This window comes from Rhinolophus sinicus, linkage group LG14 (genome assembly GCF_036562045.2).
Source record: "Rhinolophus sinicus isolate RSC01 linkage group LG14, ASM3656204v1, whole genome shotgun sequence".
In the NCBI taxonomy this organism is placed as follows: Eukaryota; Metazoa; Chordata; class Mammalia; order Chiroptera; family Rhinolophidae; genus Rhinolophus; species Rhinolophus sinicus.
The window spans coordinates 47921657-47940703 of NC_133763.1; the positions used below are offsets into that span (position 1 = coordinate 47921657).

At 38.1% G+C, this 19047-nt stretch overlaps 1 protein-coding gene across 1 annotated transcript in view; it reads right to left on the reverse strand.

Annotated features, from left to right (window-relative positions):
* SPAG17 (sperm associated antigen 17) overlaps positions 1-19047 on the reverse strand; it is a 159821-nt gene that overhangs the window by 41257 nt on the left and 99517 nt on the right. The window contains exons 26-30 of the mRNA XM_074318633.1: positions 17234-17409; positions 15149-15266; positions 12280-12458; positions 10143-10302; positions 1253-1470 (exon numbers count right to left, since the gene is read on the reverse strand). Of these exons, the coding sequence (XP_074174734.1) occupies positions 1253-1470; positions 10143-10302; positions 12280-12458; positions 15149-15266; positions 17234-17409 (851 nt within the window). The remainder of the gene's footprint in view (positions 1-1252; positions 1471-10142; positions 10303-12279; positions 12459-15148; positions 15267-17233; positions 17410-19047) is intronic.

Below are 19047 nucleotides of genomic sequence, written 5' to 3' on the forward strand. Positions count from 1 at the left end.
TCCATAATGGTGATAGGCATGAGTAAGGGAAATTGAGAGCTCTTAATGAAGAAATATTAATAAAAATTGTATATTAAGCTAAATAATCTACGTCAGGAGCTGAATTAAAGTGAGTCATTTGAAGTGACCAGAAAGCCTTTTGAGATGTTACATACTTTGAATCTCCCCAAAACAAAGAGAACTGGCAAACAAGGCGAGAGGTTATAAACTTATTTCAGAAGTAGACTGAGGAAGAAAGGAAGACACTTTTGGTCAGGAAACATAATTCATCTCAATTGCAAGTGGACATTTTGCTTTTGACCAGCAACACGTGGTTATAAACAAGGGTAGAAGTCTAGGAACTAGAGATCAGGCACCCGAATTCTTGTACAAATTCAGAGGGTGCTGCAAAGCTCCATGTAAGATGTCAGAGGGCTAGCTGGGGGATGGAAAAGAGCCCAGTTTTCAGTCACCAAAAATTGGTTCTCATCCCACACTTCCTGGGTTTGTACTCGTGACCACATTATGTAACTTGCTGAGGCCCAATTTTCTCACATGGCTAATAAGCTTCATTGGTTGAGGACTAATAAGCTAATGTATGCAAAACCCCAAACAGAAAGCCTGGCGCATAGAGTGTGCTGCTCTTCATGCCAGGAGGTTCAGTGTCACATCCTAAACAAAACCATTATTTTCTATACCACTCAATTGCTACTTATTTTTATGCTGCAAATGGTGTCTTTTGTACAGTTGCGCTGTGAGGTTCTTGAGTTTTTTAACGTGAACATTTCCTTAAAGGTACTATAAGTTCCTTGCAGTCAAGGATCGTGAACAAATCTCTGTCGGTCATGTCAGGTACACACAAAAAAGTAGGAGTAAGGCATAGGCTCTCACGTCTAGAAAGTAAGACGTACACACAAATGCATTCGACATAAGGAAATGTATGATACCACTAATCATACGTGTCCTAAAAGTGGTATAGAAAAATTCATGAGCTGTCTCTGATTTTGAATATTACTGTTTCATGATACAGTATGCTGGTCAAATAAACCACACAATGCTTTTAGATTTGGGAAGATGGATCAATCCATCGATTGATCAATTGATCGATCGATCCATCCATCCATCCATCCATCCATCCATCCATCCATCCATCCATCCACCCACGACTTACTTCTTAAAAAATAGTTACTGAAACTTTATTTGCCAGGCACTCTTTTATGTGCTGTTTCCTAGTGATTTAGGAAATTTTATAATACACACTAGTTTGCCATACCATTCCGTTGACAGGATCTGTGGCTTGAAAGGATAAAAACGGTGCCAAGTCTGCTATTCTTTCCGATCCTTTGGTGCCAATCCGATTTCCTTCAGGTGTGGTTGTAAACCAGGTGCCTACATGAACCTCCACAGGAGTTACTGTTGGAACCACTTCTGGGGTAGGTTCATGGATTTCATTCTTATGTGACACAGATGATTGATTTTTGTGACTTTTTCCTGTGGAAGTGCAAGTAAAATCAAACACAACAGTATAACTATGATATCAATTATATAAATCATTCATTGTTTTGATACAGTGTGAAGACACCGTGACATAGAAATTCTAAGTAGTATTCATCAATTACATTATTTCTCAAAGGGTAAAAATATCAGGTTATGACTATCTTAATCTTGGCACTTGAAACTTGGCTGGATTCTCGTTACCTCTCTCCCAAACATACACGTGCATATATACAGTTCACTCTCTGTGGCACAATACCTATTCTGGTCAATTTCTGTACTTTTAAGTCTTGCTTATTTCTCCATGGATCCAAGATTTTGGGCTCTGTACCATGATTTTTAAAGCCTACCTTTTCCTCCCATAAATCTGTCAAACTTTCAGACTCCTTTTGACTTACTGGACTCTAGCATTTTACAAGATTTTTAACTCTTCAGTCTCTGATTTTATTTTATCAGTTGTAGATAGGAAATACTTCTCTTCAGCCCAGACTCTGAAGAAACTTATCAGCTAGGCATATCCTTGGCCGCTCACTGGAGGAGATGTGATTCGTACAGTTTAATCACTACATTAATATCACCTGATACACACGTCCCCTCATCCCTACCACCACCATCCATGTGGAACAGGACGATACCCTCATGGAACTCTGTGAATACTATCTCTAACCCTCTGTCAGGCTAGATTTACTCAATTTGTATGAATAATAATCAGTAATCTATAGATGAGACTTGCCAGTGTTATCAAGCCTCAATCCAGGTAAACTCAGACCCAGACACAAACTGCAAGCAAAGATAGAAAAGGATTATTGACCAGGAAGATCCTTCAGTTTTGTACCATGAAAGGTGTATCAGCGCATGGATCTTGGCCTAAAACACAGACTCAACTAATAGTGGGAACCAACGAAGACAGACACACCAAGCTAAGCCTTTCCATTAACCTAAGATTCATTTTGGACCTATTTATATTTCTAGAGCATTAAAAGAGAACAGAAAGATAGACCTGTAGAAATTACTTAGAATGAAGCTCAGAGAGCCAAAGTGGTACAAGTAATGAAAGAGAGGTTAAAGTCCTCTAATATATGTTTAACTGGAATTTTAGAAGAGAAAGAAAGGGATTGAAAACAGTATTTGAAGAAATATAATTAAGAACTTTTCAGAATCAATGAAAACTAATAATCTACAGATTGAAGAAGCCCAATGTATTCTCACTTGGATAATAAAAAGAAATCCATAACTTAAATCATATTGAAATTTTAATAAAAAATATCTTAAAGGTAGTTAGATTATCTTCAAAGCAACAATAATTAGACAGACAGCCATCTTTTCAACACCAACACTGAAAGCAAGAAGAAAATGGAGAATTATTTTCAATGTACAGAGAGAAAATGCCTATCAATCTAGAATTCTATACCAGTGAAATTATCTTTCAAGAATGAGGACAACATAAAAATGTTTTCAGAAAATATCTGTTATACAATAAGCATACTAAAACCCCCAGTTAAAAGATAAAAATTGTCATATTGAATTTTTAAGATAAGCACCTATATGCCGCTCACAAGGGACACATTTAAACATAAATCACAGAAAGTAAAATAAATTGTGGGAAAAGTTATCCTGGGAAAGTACTAAACAATAGCTGTTATAGCTATAATAATATAAGCAAAATAGGGCAAAAAAAAAAAAAAAAAAGAATCCTAAAATATAAAGCTATTGCACAGTGATTAAATGTTAAATTCCCCATGAAGATATAACAATTCTAAACTTTAAGTAGCTAAAATCATATCCTCAAAATATATAGAGAAAAATCTGACAGAACTATTAAAAAAACATAATTATTTCAGAAATAAAGAAACGAAGATTAAATTATAAGGAACAGAGCACTGAACAGATTATTCTGCCCTTTCAGGAAATTTAAACATACTTCTCCTGAATAAATTGATACAGTAGATTAAAAGTATCTGTGGGGTCTAGAATAAGAGATGGGAAATTTTGATATGTGGGGCAAATATGGCCTTCTACCTAGTTTTGTATAGTCTATGTAATAACAATTTTTTTAACATTTCTATTAGTACATAATTTAAAAAATAAAAATAAATAATACGAGTTTGTGACACATGAAAATTATACGAAATTCAAATTTTAATGTCCATCAATAAAGTTTTATTGGAACACAACACAGCATGCTCATTTGATCATATACTGTTTTTGGCTACTTTCATGCTACAACGATAGAGTTGAATAGCGGTGACAAAGACCACATGGCTCACAAAATCTAAATTATTTACCATTTTGTCCTTTATAGAAAAGTCTGCTGAACTTGAATATAGAGTAGATGATACAACTTGTAAGTTTGAGCTAATAGATATAAAGAGAAGAACACTATACTCAATAACTGTAGGATACATGCCCTTTTCAATCATAGACAGAATTTTTTAAAAACGTGACCATATATGAGGCTATAATATATACCAAGTTTTAACAAATTTCAAAGGATGAGTTAAAAAAACTCTTTAAAAAAATCCTAGAAATACTTCATAAATTTGGAAATTTAAAAACAAGTTTAAATAACTTGTGGGTCAAAAAATAAGTCATAATGGAAATTAGAAAAATATTTAGAATGGAAAATTAATGAAAATTAGTAAATATTATTTATTGTGAGCTGGAAGAACCACTTCTGGAATGGCAATTAAGAACCTCTGAAAATCTACTCCTCCATAAAAACAATGAGAACACTTGAAAAAAAAATGATCAAAAGCAACATTTTTAAAACTCTGGAAATAAACCAAAGAATTACGACAACCTGAGGAAAAAATTTTTTTAAAAAGAGGCTGAATCTCAGTAAGAACAACTGCTCTGTGTTGTTGCAACTTGCTCTATTCTCATCCTTTATCCTCCCCCATCTCCAATTACTCAGTACCTTTAAAAAACAGTAGCCCCCAAATCACAGTAGCTGTGGAAACCAACAGTCTAGCAGCCACTGAGGGGGAAATGGGTTTGGAATTCTCCCTCAAAGCCCCATTCCTAGAGAATTGTCATTGTTTGTCTTGTCTAAAATCTCCCTGAAAAGCCTCACTCTGACCTGAGTCAGAACTCACTCATTGTGAAGTCTTTTTCTGGACACCTTGTCGAAACAATCAGTGGCAACTATTTGCAATGTGGCTGCCTGAAGCAGCAATAATAGTTGGGGCAAACAAGAGGCTGACCAAAAAAAAATTTAAAAGGAAAAGCTAGAGCATGAGATGTCCACTGGGGGCTTTGAAAAACCCTGACATTTGCCTGGGAATCTAGAAGCTACAGGCAGCACAAGAAGGACTGCTCTCACCCCCAGGAAAGACTTGAGAAATACCAAACTCTCACCTCTGGCTGACCTTGAGGCTAAGGCTCTGGTCTAACTGCCAGAGTGATGAAAGTGTGCCCCAATAAGCACACGACGCCTGGTAAAGGCTGGGAGAGTCTTTGGTTTGAGGCATTTCGGGAAATCTCTGCCCAATCATTAGCTGACCACTAAGTTAACTGAGCAGAGACTTCAGTGGTCACACAGGACAAAGAAAATGGATTCTACAGAATAAGTTCAGAAAAGTCTCTACATAAACAGCCAAAACAGCCACAAGAACAAACCCAGGGGCTGGGAATCTCATTTCTAGTGTTGCCACAAAACAAAAACAATGAGAATAAAAAAAGTTCAGTGAGGTTTAAGGACACATGCTCAATACACACACAACAAAATCAATTGTATTGGTATACACCATCAGTGAACAATCCAACAAGAAAATTAAGAAAATAATTCCAATTATAATAGTATCAAGAAAAATAAAATACTTAAGAAAAATGTAACAAGTGTAACAATTGTACACTGAAAATTACAAAACAGCATTGAACAAAATTAAAGAAGACCTAAATAAATGGAAAGATATCCCATGTTCACAAAGGGAGACTTAATATTATAAAGACAGAAACTCTCAAAATTTATCTCACCAAGGGACGCTCTATAAAAATCTCAGCTCCTCTTTTGCAGCAATTAACAGGAGGATTCTAAAATCCATACAGTAATGCAAGGGACTCAGAATAACCAAAATAATATTTTAAAAGTAAAACAAAGTTGGATGACTCACACTTTCCAATTTCAAATTTACTACAAAGCACTATAACCAGGACAGTGAGCTGTTGGCATAAATAAACATATATTTGGAGATCAATGGACTCAAATTAAGAATCCAAAAATAAATGCTTACATTTATGGTCAACTGATTTTTGACTGGAGTGCCAACCAATTCAATCAGGGGGAAATCGTCATTTTAACAAATGCAAAACAATGAATTCAGACCCCTATCTCACACTATATACAAAAATTAAATCAAAATGGACTACAAAGCTCAAATGCGAGAACTAAAACTATAAAACTCGTAGAAGAAAACATAGGAACAACTTTTTGCGGCTTTGGATTATATAATGCTTTCTTAGATAGGATATTAAAAGCACAAACAACCAAAAGGGGGAAAAACAGATAAACTGAACTTTATCAAAATGGACACCATCAAGAAAGTAGAAAGACAACTAACGGAATGAGAGGAAATAGCCACAGATCAGATATCTGATAAGAAACTTGTATCCAAATATACAAAAGGTAAAAAGACAAACAATCCAATTAAAAATTGGAAAAAATATGTGAATAGACATTTCTTTAGAGAAGATATACAAATGGCCATTAAGCACCTGAAAAGATGGTCACCATCATTAACGATTAAGGAAATGCAAATTAAAATGAGAGAGAGAGAGAGAGAGAGAGAGAGAGAGAGAGAGAGAACATGTCACATCCACTAGAATGGATATAGACAAACAATAACAGTGTTGCTGAAAATATGAAGAAATTGGAACCCTCACTCACTGCTGGTAAGAATGTAAAATAGTGCAGCTGGTTTGGAAAACAGTTTGTCCGGTCCTCGAAATGCTAAACATAGAGTTACTTATGATCCAGCAATTCCACTCTTAGGTATGTACACAAGAAAAATGAAAATGTCCACACAAAAACCTGTACAAAAGTGATCACAGCAACTTTATCTGTAATTTCCAAAAAGTGGAAACAACCCAGGCGTCCATCAATTTATGACTGGATAAACAAAGTGTGGTCAGTCTATACAAGGGAATATTATTTGGCCATAAAAATGAAGTGCTGATACATGTTACCACACAGATTAACCTTGAAAACGTGCTAAGTGAAAGAAGCCAGTCACAAAGGCCACATATTGTATGTTTCCATTTATATTAAATGTCTAGAATATGTAAATCCATAGAAACAGTACATTAGTGGCTCCAAGGTGCTGATGGGATAGCAGGGGAAACTGGGAGTGACTGCTAATGGGTGCTGGTTTGGGGGAGGGGAGTGATGAAAATGTTCTGCAATTAGAAATGGAGATGGTTGCACACTCTGTGAATACACTAAAATTGTGTACTTTATAAAGGGTGAATATTACGGCATGTGAACTATATCACAGTAAAGCTGGTATTAAAATAAAACTCATTGAATAAAGCTAACACAGGGCTTTGAAGTAAATGCTTATATTAGGAGAAGAAAGTTTCCAAGTTAGTGAAGCACCTTAAGTAGATAAAAAAGAACAGCAAAATAAACGGAAAAAACATGGGCTTCTTTCTGTTTTTGTCATGTAGGTGTAGCAGCAACAGAGTTGTGACTTGTCCCTCTTCTCATTGTGGAAATCATCTGAAGCAATAATAACAATGGAAAAAAAAACATCCAGAAATTACACTTGTGGGAAAACCAGGGAAACCCTCAAACTCCCACTGAACTACCAGAAGCAGAGCCGAAGAACAGCCCATGAGGATAGGTTTAAAAGAGCTACTGGAATGAACAGGGTGCAGTTGCTCACAGATCTCAGAATGTTTTTAAGTCAATCCTGCAACAGGACAGGATCCCATCCTGGGAGCGACGTGTGTGGGCAGTTATCTAAAATGAATAGAGCAGAATCCTGAGTGACATAGAGAGGAAGGGCCTGGATTATGTCGGAGGTAAGGGTAGGGATGGTCCTTTCATGGCAGGTTTAGAAAGCACTGAAATACAACCTGAATGCATCTAAGAAAACAAGTCTATTTTTAAATGGGCAAAAGATGTCAACAGACACCTCACCAAAGAAGATACACGATTAGTAAATAAGCATATGCAAAGATGCTCAATATCATAAATCATTAGGAATGAAATGAGATACCACTACACACCTATTAGAATGGCTAAAATCCAAAAAACTGACAACACCAAATGCTCACATGAATGTGGGGCAACAGGAACTGTCATTCACTGCTGGTGGGATTGCAACATGGTAGAGCCACTTGGGAAGACAGTCTGGCAATTTCTTACAAAGCTGAACACATACACGGAATATGCTCCTAGGTATTTATTTCAATGAGTTGAAGACACGTGCACACAAAAACCTGCAGGCCAATCTTTAAAAGCAGCTTTATTCACAATTGCCAAAAAACCTGGAAGCGACCAACATACGCCTCAATAGGTGAATGGATAAACAAACTGTTGCACAGCTATACAATAAAATATTATTCTGTAATAATTAGCTATCGAGCCATGAAAAGACATGGAGGAATCTTAAATGTGTATTACTAAATGAAAGGAACCAATCTGAAAAGGCTACTTACAGTATGATTCCAGCTCTGTGACATTCTAGACATTCTAGGATGGGCAAAATGAGGGACAAGAGTGGCTGCCGGGAGTTCAGGGTTGGGGAGAGGAGAAGGATGAATAAGGGGAGCCCAGGGGATTTTCACGGTGGTGAAACTATTTTGTATGACACCGTAATGGTGGACTCATGACAATGTGCATTTGTGAAAACTCACAGAGTGTACAACACAAAAAGTGAACCTTAACGTAAACTATGGACTTGAGTTAATACATAATGTTATCAATACTGGTTCATCAACTGTAACAAAGGTACCACACCTTCAAGATGTTAAAAAAAGGGCAAACTGTGAGCTGGGAAGAGAGGGAGTATATGGAAACTCTGTACTTTCTGCTCTTTTCTTTTTCCTGTAAAACTAAAATTGCCCCCCTCCCCCCAAAAAATATTAGTTTAAGAAAACGTGAATGCATCGTCTTAATTGGAAGGGCTATGAAGAAATCTGGAGCACACCATGCTGGAGGCAGAAGCCCTTTGGAACCAGGTTAGGAAACGAGAGAAGTGGCTACACAGATCACCTGTCCATCGAGGCCTGTTTTTATCAAGAGAGGGAGCCCTTGAGCTGGGAAGTTTGGAGAGTTATGGGGACACTTCCATTCACCTCTACTAGGAACCTTCTGCTACTACTGAAGGAAAATGTACCTTGTTAAATTTTGAGTTACCAAAAAAGAATTCACTTTGCCTCCATATGAGTATATTATATTGTGGTGAGATGTGTGAAAGTGACAAAAAAGATGAAATCTTAGTCTCCAATCATTAAAGCCCTATGAGAAAGTGAGAAAAAATTGTAATGAATGAGAGAGAGACAGTGTGATGTAGGAGTTAGTTGCCCAGACTCAAATACCAGCTCTACCACTTACCAGTTGAGAGACCTTGAGGAAGTTACTTAATCTCTCTGGGTCTCAATTTCCTCCTCTATAAATGGGGATTATTAAAATATATACTGCACAGGGTTGCTGTGAGGATGAGCTGATTTAATGTTTTAAAGTATTTAGAATTGGGACTGAAACACACACATCTCCTACATATAAAGAGCTCTTAAAAATTAATATGGAAATTATGAACATTGCAATAGTCAACAAAATAAAGACATATTTAAATAAAGCATGACTAAAAAATTCACAAAGCAATACGCATCCTTAAATGTTTAATCTCACCAGGAATCCAAGAAATGCAAATCAACATAACAGGATGCATTAATTGTTTATCAAAGTGAGTCAGATGAAAAGAATGGCAGGGTATGCGGAAGAAGACATTTTCGCCCTGTGCTGAGGGATGTAATTGGAAATGTCTCTGAAGGGGTGAAATCGCAAAGTTTATAATTTAGATGATGGCTGACACTGTTGACTGCTTACCCAACTGTTACCCACCTTCTTTTCCCCTACTAGTAGCGATCATCTCCTGAGAGAAAAGCCAAAAGCATCTGATACGATTTTCCCAGCCCAAGTCTCTGGTCAAGCCCAGTCAATGAGACATGAGGGGAGGTCGGCTGGGGTGAGGGTGGGGGGCCCAGTGGAGTCTGAAAATTCTTTCCTTCCTGATAAGACACTTCAAAGCTCTGTGTTCAGCTCTTTCCTCTCTGTTTTGCAAATTATTCCATGAGGACCTCATGCCTGGAGCAGACCTGGCCTTCTCGGAACTGAGGAAAATGTCCAGAGAACCAGAGAGATGCCTGCTCAGAACCTTCACACTGATAAGCTCAACGAACCCTAAAACAATGGCCCAGGCATTAGAGCTAATGCTGTGTAGGAGTATGAAATGACATATGAAAATGGTCCTTGTTCCTTACTAAGAGACAAAAGCAACTCATGAAACAGTGCGTAATGCTATGATCCCAATTAAAATTCATCTATGCACATGTGAATACATATAAATGTTCATAACAAGAAGTTTAATAATGATGAGATCAAACATTTATTAAGCATTTGAACTTATTAAATCCATTATAAATTGAGAGGTTTTGGTTATTACCTTTCTTTGTGATGATAATATCTGACTGTGCTATTTCAGACTTTTGCTGGGAAGCTGAGGCCTGCAGGTCCCCACTAGGAGGGCTTGTGGGCGCGTCCGCAGGCGGACACACAGGCCCGGAATCGGGACTAGTGCTAACGGCACCATCTGCAAAGAGGATCTGAAGGAAAAGCAAAAGTTTAGCGTTCTAGGAAGCAAGGAAGAGAATGGTTAACAACACTGTGTGTCAAACTGAAATAAGTTCAAAATAACCCAGAGACGCGCTATTTGCAGACTTCCAGACACAGCACCGCAGAACCCTTCCTTCAAGGGGAGCATTGGAGCTCGGCGACAACAGCCTGAGAACCAGCACAACTATATCACTTTGTTTTCCATTTACCTTCTACTTTCTTTTGCTTTTTACTTCCTGTCTTTTATTAGGTTGACTTGTTCTACGCTTTCCTTTCTTTACCCTTCCCTTATGTGGTCGGGAAATTACCCACTGTTGCAATTTTTCTAAGGACTACATTTAAAACTTCACCACATATTTAAATGTTTACCTTCCCTTGGGATCTATCCAGTATGTATGGGTCCATCACCTGTCCAGGATCAGTACTGACAGCCGCCACGTAAACTTGACGTCTAATGTCCATCTCAGTCTTATTCTTTCATAGTAACTGGTTTCTTCGGGAAGCTTTTGGGATTGTCTACCTGTGCAGCCCTAAAATTGCACCGTGATGTATCTAAATGACCTTTTAGAAATAGTATCAATCCTGATGGGTACTTGGCTGTCCTGTTTCATCTGAAGTTTTTGTGTGTGTTTTTTAAACTCTAGGCAAATTTACTACAGTATTCCTTTCATTATTTACCCCCTTCATTGTCACTATTTTGCTCTTCTGGAAATTCTGTCCCACAGATCCCTTTTCCAGGTCTCTTAACGTTCCTCTCCCTCATAACCACCCACCCCACCACCCCAATCTTTCACAATTGTTATTTTGGTATCTAAGAACTTTTCATTGCTTTACACAGCAACTTTAAAACATTGTTTTATGGGCTGTGAACCTCCCATTTTTGCCTATATTACTTTTAATCACTTTCAATTTTTTTTTTTTTTTTTTAGTTTAATGATTTCTGCTTATTTTTAGGGGTTATTTCTTTACTTTATTGAACTGTGTCCTTCCTTCATCAAGGTTGATGCCTGGTGGGTGTGTGGTCCTATTTCTCACTGAGAATGCCTTTTCACTTCTTGGTGGTGCCGGCGGTGCGCTGCCTGGTCATGGTGCTCCTTCCTGTGATGGGGGAGGGACAGGGCAGGGCATACGGCCTGCAGATTATGGTTTCTGGTTCCCATCCTCCAGGGCAGTGCCCCAGGTAGTGAGTTACCTGGGCCGCCGCACTGATATCCGAGTCCAGAGCTCCATCGGTAACCTTCATTGGAACTCTCATTTTTTATTTCGCTGCAGGTTTCGTGTGTGTGTGCGCGCGTGTGTGTGTTTTAAATGTTGTTCTTCTTTCTCCCTCAGTCTGAGCCCATTTGAGCCCATTTGCATTTTCTAGGAATTCTCCCAATCTTCTGATCCACGGATGACAGAATTTGTTGTTCTCCAGTACTGTTATGAATTTGCTATTTAAAAGTATTTTTCTATTATTTTAAGATGTTTGGAGAAAGAAGAGGTCAGCACTGTGTTCAGCCTGTAATCTTGGCTCTTGTGTAGAATTACAAGTTTATTTGTACAGTGTGTTTTCTTCTAACTACAGTGGTACCTCGGTTTTCGAATGTAATCCGTCTGGAAGACCATTCGAGTTCTGAAACGTTCGAAAACCGAGGCACGGTTTCCCCATAGAAAGTAATGAAAAATGGATTAATCCGTTCCAGTCCTTTAAAATCAACCCCTAAAACTGCAAATTTAGCATGAATTTTACTATCTAATGATACCATAGATCCATAAAATTTATGGCATTCGTGAACCGAAATATTTGTTAATGGAGACGTTCGAAAACCGAGGTAGCACTGTATATGATTCATTGTCATTTTAAAGTGTCATTCCATTTTCAAAGGAGTTGTTCCTCTTCCGTGTCACAGCACTGTTCCTCACCCGTAGCTCGTTTGTCTTTCATGGTGCAGCAGGAGAGAGTAATTTCTCTAACAGTCCTTTACCTGTGTGGATCCATCCAGCATGTATTTGACAACAGTTCCTTGACTGGTAATAACTCTCGATGCCTCCTGCTCCATTGGGGGCATCACCGTTCTGTAGAACTCTTGGTGCGTCACCTTCTGGGGGTAGCTCTGTCGGACCATGATGTCCCAGGTGGGTTCCTCATCCATAACGTACTTATCTTAAAAACAACACAACACAAAACAAAACAGCCTAACTGAACTGGGCAATGCTGTGTGGCTGGGATTTTATCTTTTCGCCAATTGTTTTTTCATTCTTTTGTCTACATATGAATAATAGCTTGCTTCCGAGTATGACAGATGGCCCAGAGTACTGGTTCTTTGCTGCCTTTGTTACAGTCCAGTGTAGTAAATAAGGTCATCTACAAGCACTTAGTAAGTACCTTTTCTATGTACTTACTTTTTACTATGTATAAAGTAAGTACATAGAAAACCCAGGACATCTCAGGGCAAAATTAGGAAGGAAGCAGAATTATGCTGTTCCCTTCTCTCCCCATTGGTACTTTGCTCTCACCTTTGAGCAGCTCTCACCCCTGGATGCATACAATGCTCCCTTCCCTGGGGTCCCCTGGTTGCCTGGAGCCCCAGGGGAAGTCACTCACTCAGGCTTGCCCCTCCTAAATCATTCATCATCTTTCAAACTTAATATAGTCCCCTCATCTCTTACCATATCCAGACTAAACTCCAACCAAGGAGTAAAGCACATAAGAAATTCCTTCAAAAGAAGTACTATTATTGAGATTTTCTGGTACACAGCAGTAGGTTTTTACTAAATGAAGAATTTCTTCTTCTCAATTTATAAAGTGGTCTATTAACATGTAATGGTGGCATTTCAAGGACTATATCAGGTTGACAGGAAAATATTTTTGAATGAGGGATTCCTCTCAAGTGACAGAAGTGATAATCATGACAAAATGATAAACATTTATTGAGATGTTTCTATATGTTAAATGCTGTGTACATGCATTTTACTTCACCCATCTGAACAACCCTTTAACCCATCCCAACAACTAGCTTTCCCAAGTTCTCAGATGAATAAATGGAGTATCAGAAGGGTTTTAACTTCTCCAAGGTCACACAGCCAATAAGTGGCAGAGCTGGGACTTTAACGAGGTCTCTGTGCTTAACCATTTTTTTTTATGCTGTACAAAAAAACTACTGCTACAATGCCAAAACAAACAAACAAACAAACAAACAAACAGAAAACCTAACATTGGAATAATATGTTCCAGATTAGAAAGTATTTTCTAATTTAATACTTTTAACAACCCTGTTCAGTCTATGTTATTTCATAAAAGAAGAAATTCAGGTGGAGAGGGGTTACGACTTGTCAAGGTCACCCAGAAAAAAAACTCAAGTCTAATCTTGTTCTTCTTACACCACGTGACCCTCTCTCCCTATGTTCAAGGCTGACCCTGATGAAGATACTGCTATTTTGTTATTTATGTTGTACTTATGTTCAGATTTGAATTAGGATGTCCATAATATGTGGAAGATTTAAAAAAGATAATGTGTTCCAGGTAGAGTCATAGACAGTGGTCCATCCAGCCATAGGATGAAAATATCAGACTAGATAATGAAAGTAACAGAAACAGCAAGTGAAACAAGTACTAAGCTGGGGTTTGATAACAGGACCAAGCAAACAAGCAAACAAACAAAATGTCCTTGAGCTTGAAAACAATATCCCTTTCAGGACACTCAGAGCTTCTTAAACTTTGGAAGACGCTTAGTGGTCATCAGACTTAGTAGCACACACAGTGGGTCCATCATGGAGAACCTGGGTCTCTACGAAACCTTGGAAATAGAACCCTAGATCCATGGTCTATTTGAACAATCAGAAAGCCTAGTGAAAAGCAAAATTCAGACAAAATAGATCAACGACAACATTTAGTTTCTTTTTGTTTGGCTGGCAAGTAAATACCACATTGAATTACTTTTATTAGGCATACTCTTTCCCTTTGATACACTTTTCCAATATGGTGTACATAAGGGAATTATAATAAAGAGGATATATGGTTGTGAAAAAAAATCAGGATCCACTGACAGAACATTTATCAGATGAAAAAACATGGTCCTGAGACACTTAGTAATTGAAATGGCCATAGAATTGGCTAGAGGTCAAGTCCTAGTTCAGTGCTTACTTTGTTACAACTCTCTAATTCTAATGCAATTGTGAGTGTCCATTTAAATAATATTCAAATTCAATCACCAATGTGGATGGCCCATCAGATTAATTAAAGAAGTCTCCTACTTGTCCTTATTTACTTATCTTACTAGCGTAGGGGCCATGTACAGAATCAGTAGAAATAACAGACTCCATAAAGTTACGTACTGACACACCTGGGAACGAGATGGATTCCTTCAGCCATTTAACCTGCACGTATGTCTACCTCCTTTATGCTCACTGCCCTTTGTTTTGATGAGAGCAGCAAAGTACTGAACTGTGGCCCTTTGTAGAGGTAGGAAGACACGGCCACACAGTGTTGTTCAGAGCACTTGCTCTGCCATCCCTGACCCACGAATGACATTTTATCTCTGCCACTTAGGACTTGAGTGACCGTGGACAAGTTGCCAAACCTTCTGAAGCCTCCACTGCTTTATTTTATAAAATGGAATTGCTAGGCCTTCGCATATAGTAGTTGTTTTTTGTCAGGTATGGTGAGTATTTAAATAGTGTGTACCCATCGTCAGCGCTCCAAAAATGGTTGTTATAATTATTATTAGTCTCTTGTTCATTATCAACAAGTCTGTTTCACTGGCAGGAAAATAAACAATGCCAATGGTGATGTGACTGTTTTTGATACGACCTTTTCTCTCTTGCCACCCCGGCCCCACCCCACCTGGCACTCACCTGGAGACTCCTGTCCAATGAAGGTCACTACAAGCCCACTCGGGCAGGACACAGTCAGGTTTTGGAAGGTGGGGACATACACAGTCTCCTGTAAAACAGGCTCTGGTTCGACTTCTTCCTGTAAATAATTTAGCACGTGAATAATTGTGTGTCGTGTTCTAAATGAGTTCTTGATGGATTCTGACACAGCAAGAACTTGCTGCGTGGTTAGGATGTGACTTAGTCAGGACTAGTGGGCCCTGTAACGAAGTCTGAGAGGACGCAGGAGTCTCCACCTTTGTGTGATTTATATCCTGCTTGTAGAATGGTACACAGGCATGTGAAACAGTTCAGAAGTAGTACCAAACGGCTGGCATATCTTTCCTCAGAAAAGGGAGTTGTCCAAGTTAATGACAATACTGAGGAAAGGACCATGGACTTGGGGCTTGAATTAGGCCTTGAAAGATGCCTCTGTTTGCATGGGTAGGTCTCAGGCAGACCAATGTCCCCACTACCTTCTTTGTGTGATTCTTGAGTTTTGGATGGTAGAGACACTATGCTATTAGATACATGTCCTTATTTTTCTATAATGAGCATGCATTGCTTTTGTATTAAGTAAAAACAATAAAAGAAAATAACAGACAATTGAAAGGTTATTTATAAATCAATGATGCTTTGAATGTGTCTACTTAAAAATCCTAATTCATTTTACGCTAACTATGCCTGAATGCCTTTGGTTACGTGTGCTTCAGAATGAAAGTTACATGGTTACTTCCAACCAATCCCTAATGATAATCATTTCAGTTTTCCTGACTGACTCTCTTTTGTTAGCCACTGATATTATTTCAATTGCTCTCCCATCACTGGATCTTTAGTTTATTCTAACTAATCTTCTATTATGGATCATTTAGGTTGTCCTGCCTTTGTAACAGAGAATAAAATCTGAATAGTTAGCTGAAAATCAATAAAAAACACAAAGCAAAACTAAGAGGAGAAAGCTCATGAAATTTTATAAAATGAACAATAATGCTTAAAGATTGAACCTGCCATAACAAATCTATCATTACACACAAAACCAGTAATTAGCTCCATCTTTCCATTATTGTCAATTAAAAAAAAATGTTGGGTGAACCGATTGGCTTGCTATGAAACTGCTTTTGGACAAATCAATGAATGACCGGGAATTATTCTGTTCAACACTTGAACATTTTTAGTTAACAAAGGTCAAGCGTCCTGGCTTGAGAAAACTCATCTATGTAAATGTGGTGAAGAGGCCAAGTAACATTCAAACTCCATAATGTGTAAGGGGCCAGGGTCTGAAATCCAGGTCCCTGATCACTTTTTAACATTTATTTTTCTTCTCATAGTTGGGTATTTGTATATTATAAAACTGTACAGCTGTATTAGTAAATACCAAGAGTCAAGATTTGATCATGACTCTTCTTGAATCTCTTTTTATCTGTATTCTTCTATTAGGAAAATGGTTAGAGGCAAAGAAAGACAGAGAGAGGGAGAGAGGGAGAGAGGGAGAGAGGGAGGGAGAGAGAGAGAGAGAGAGAGAGAGAGAGAGAGAGAGAGAGAGAGAGAGAGAGATTCATTTGGAGAACAGTTGGAGCTAGAGCGTGGACTACTCTTTCACCAGAAGTGGGCTGTTTTTCAGTCTTGCTGAATTCTTGGAGCATCAATATCTCAGTCCAAGCCCATCAAATGGGAATGTTTCCACTGCTTAGAGATTCTCCTCCTCCAATCGTTGTTTATCTCAATGGAACTAAATAAAGTGTTTGAAATAAGGAATGGCAGGAAGTTGACCAACCAAAATAAAGGACACCCAAGAACCAGGGTGGAAAAAAGGTGGACCTAGTCATTGTGGGTTTAGAATGAATGACCTGAGACAGTGTGTATATGAGAATACGTCTTCTGGCGTGGGACCCCAACTCCTGTCTGCAAATCTCTTCTTGTCCATTCAGAATGGAAACTCCAAGGAACGTTAATGCACTGGCAGTGTACGCACTGGAATAACACTATTGGCATAACTCATAATTGTTTTTAAAGAGTTAACATGGAGGCAGAAGCAGGGTTTGGGGACCCACGACGAGGTCCACTCACCTTTCTTTCTTCTTCTTTTGGGTGCTCCTCTTCTTTAAGAGATTCTTTGGGTTTTTCTTTGCCTTTTGCTTTCCCTTTGCTTTTGGCTTGGGGGACAGGCACGATAACAGGAATTACTGTGGGAGTATGTGCCGAAGGGATGTTCAACATTGCTTCCAAATTAGGATCTTTATCCTCTGTAAGGAGAAAGAGAGAAAAAAGGAGGAAACAAGTAAATTAGACATTCATATTGGATCCATTTGTTCAGTTAAATTGACATCTCAAACATTTATAGAAGTTGGCAATAATTTTTACCTTGCTGAACATGATTTATCAGTTGGATAGATTTCAGGTGTAATGTAGTTGATTTGAAAATCAGGATTGTAGATAAAATATTTGAGATACTTAATACGATGATATATTTGATGGAATCATTACTTCATATGTTCTTGCCTCCCATATCTAGATTGTAAACTCCTAACGATAGGACAGTCTTCATTTAATTGAGACATATTTATGGAGAGGCTCTACTATGCCAAATGTTTGGAGCAGTGGGAAATAATGAAAAAAATATATAAAAGACCTTACAAGTCCAAAATAATCAAAATAAGAGCTGCACTCAAAGAGCTAGAATTCCCTTCCTTTGATTCTTTCCTTAGGTAAGTCTCACTTACCTCCAAAGACCCAGTTCACAAGCTACTGCCACTCGATCTGTGAAGCATTTCTCAGAGCGAGTAACCTATAAGCTGAGAGCTGAAGGATGGGAGAAAGTTGAATTGTTGAAAATGGTGTATGTAGCAGAGAAAGTGTTCTAAGCAAGTGGCAGAGCACGAGCAAGAGGCCAGAGGTAAGAGAAAGCCTCGTTCATTCAAAGAACTAAAAGGCACAGAAAGACCAGGGTAGCGAGATGTGGAAACAACCTACACATCCTGGACAGAGGAATGAATAAACAAAATGTGGGATATGCTACATACAATGGAATACAATTCAGTTTTAAATAAGAAGAACATTCTGCAATGTGCAACAACACCGGTGAACCTCGAGGACTTCACACTAAGTGAAGTAAGCCAGTCACAGAAAGACAAACACCACGTGATTCCACTTATATGAGTTTTCTAAAACAGTCAAATTCATCGAATCAAAGAGTGGAATGGCAGTTGCCAGGGGCTGGGGGGAGAAAGAAATGGGGAGTTACTAGCAACGGGCAGAAAGGTGCCATGAAGCAGCATGAATAAGCTTTATAGAGCTGTGTGTATGCAATTAAGGGGGGGATTGGATTGGAAATTTGTTCAGCCATTAGCAGACAAAAGTTCTTAAATATGAGTATTATATGCACCCTTAAGGGATTTATAATATATTTTTTACAAAGATATGTCTTCAAGTTTTTTTTTAACACACAGGAAGTAAAATATTACTTATTACCCACACTCTAAACATCTTCAAATGCAGTACTTAAAACTTGAAACTAGGAACATTTGTTTTAAATGGAATGATTGCATATTCACTTAACACGTTGCGTACGGATCACGAGAATCTTCACGAGGGATTTAAACCCTGCCGTATGCAACGTGTTAAGGAGTAAACCAAGAATATGGAAATCACCTGGGAAACAGCAATTACATAACTGATAGAGTAGATCATAAATATCTTAATCTAAATTAAGGATAACCTGTGATCAGAGGGAATGGGATTTTTTAGAGACTGTGTGACAATGAATTTTAATACATAATTTGTTTTTAGGCACCCAATACTTCTCCAAGTGCTGATTTAAAAACAAATCAAATACAAAATTAAAAGACAAAACCCCAGACAAAGCAAAAAGATTAACAAATTTA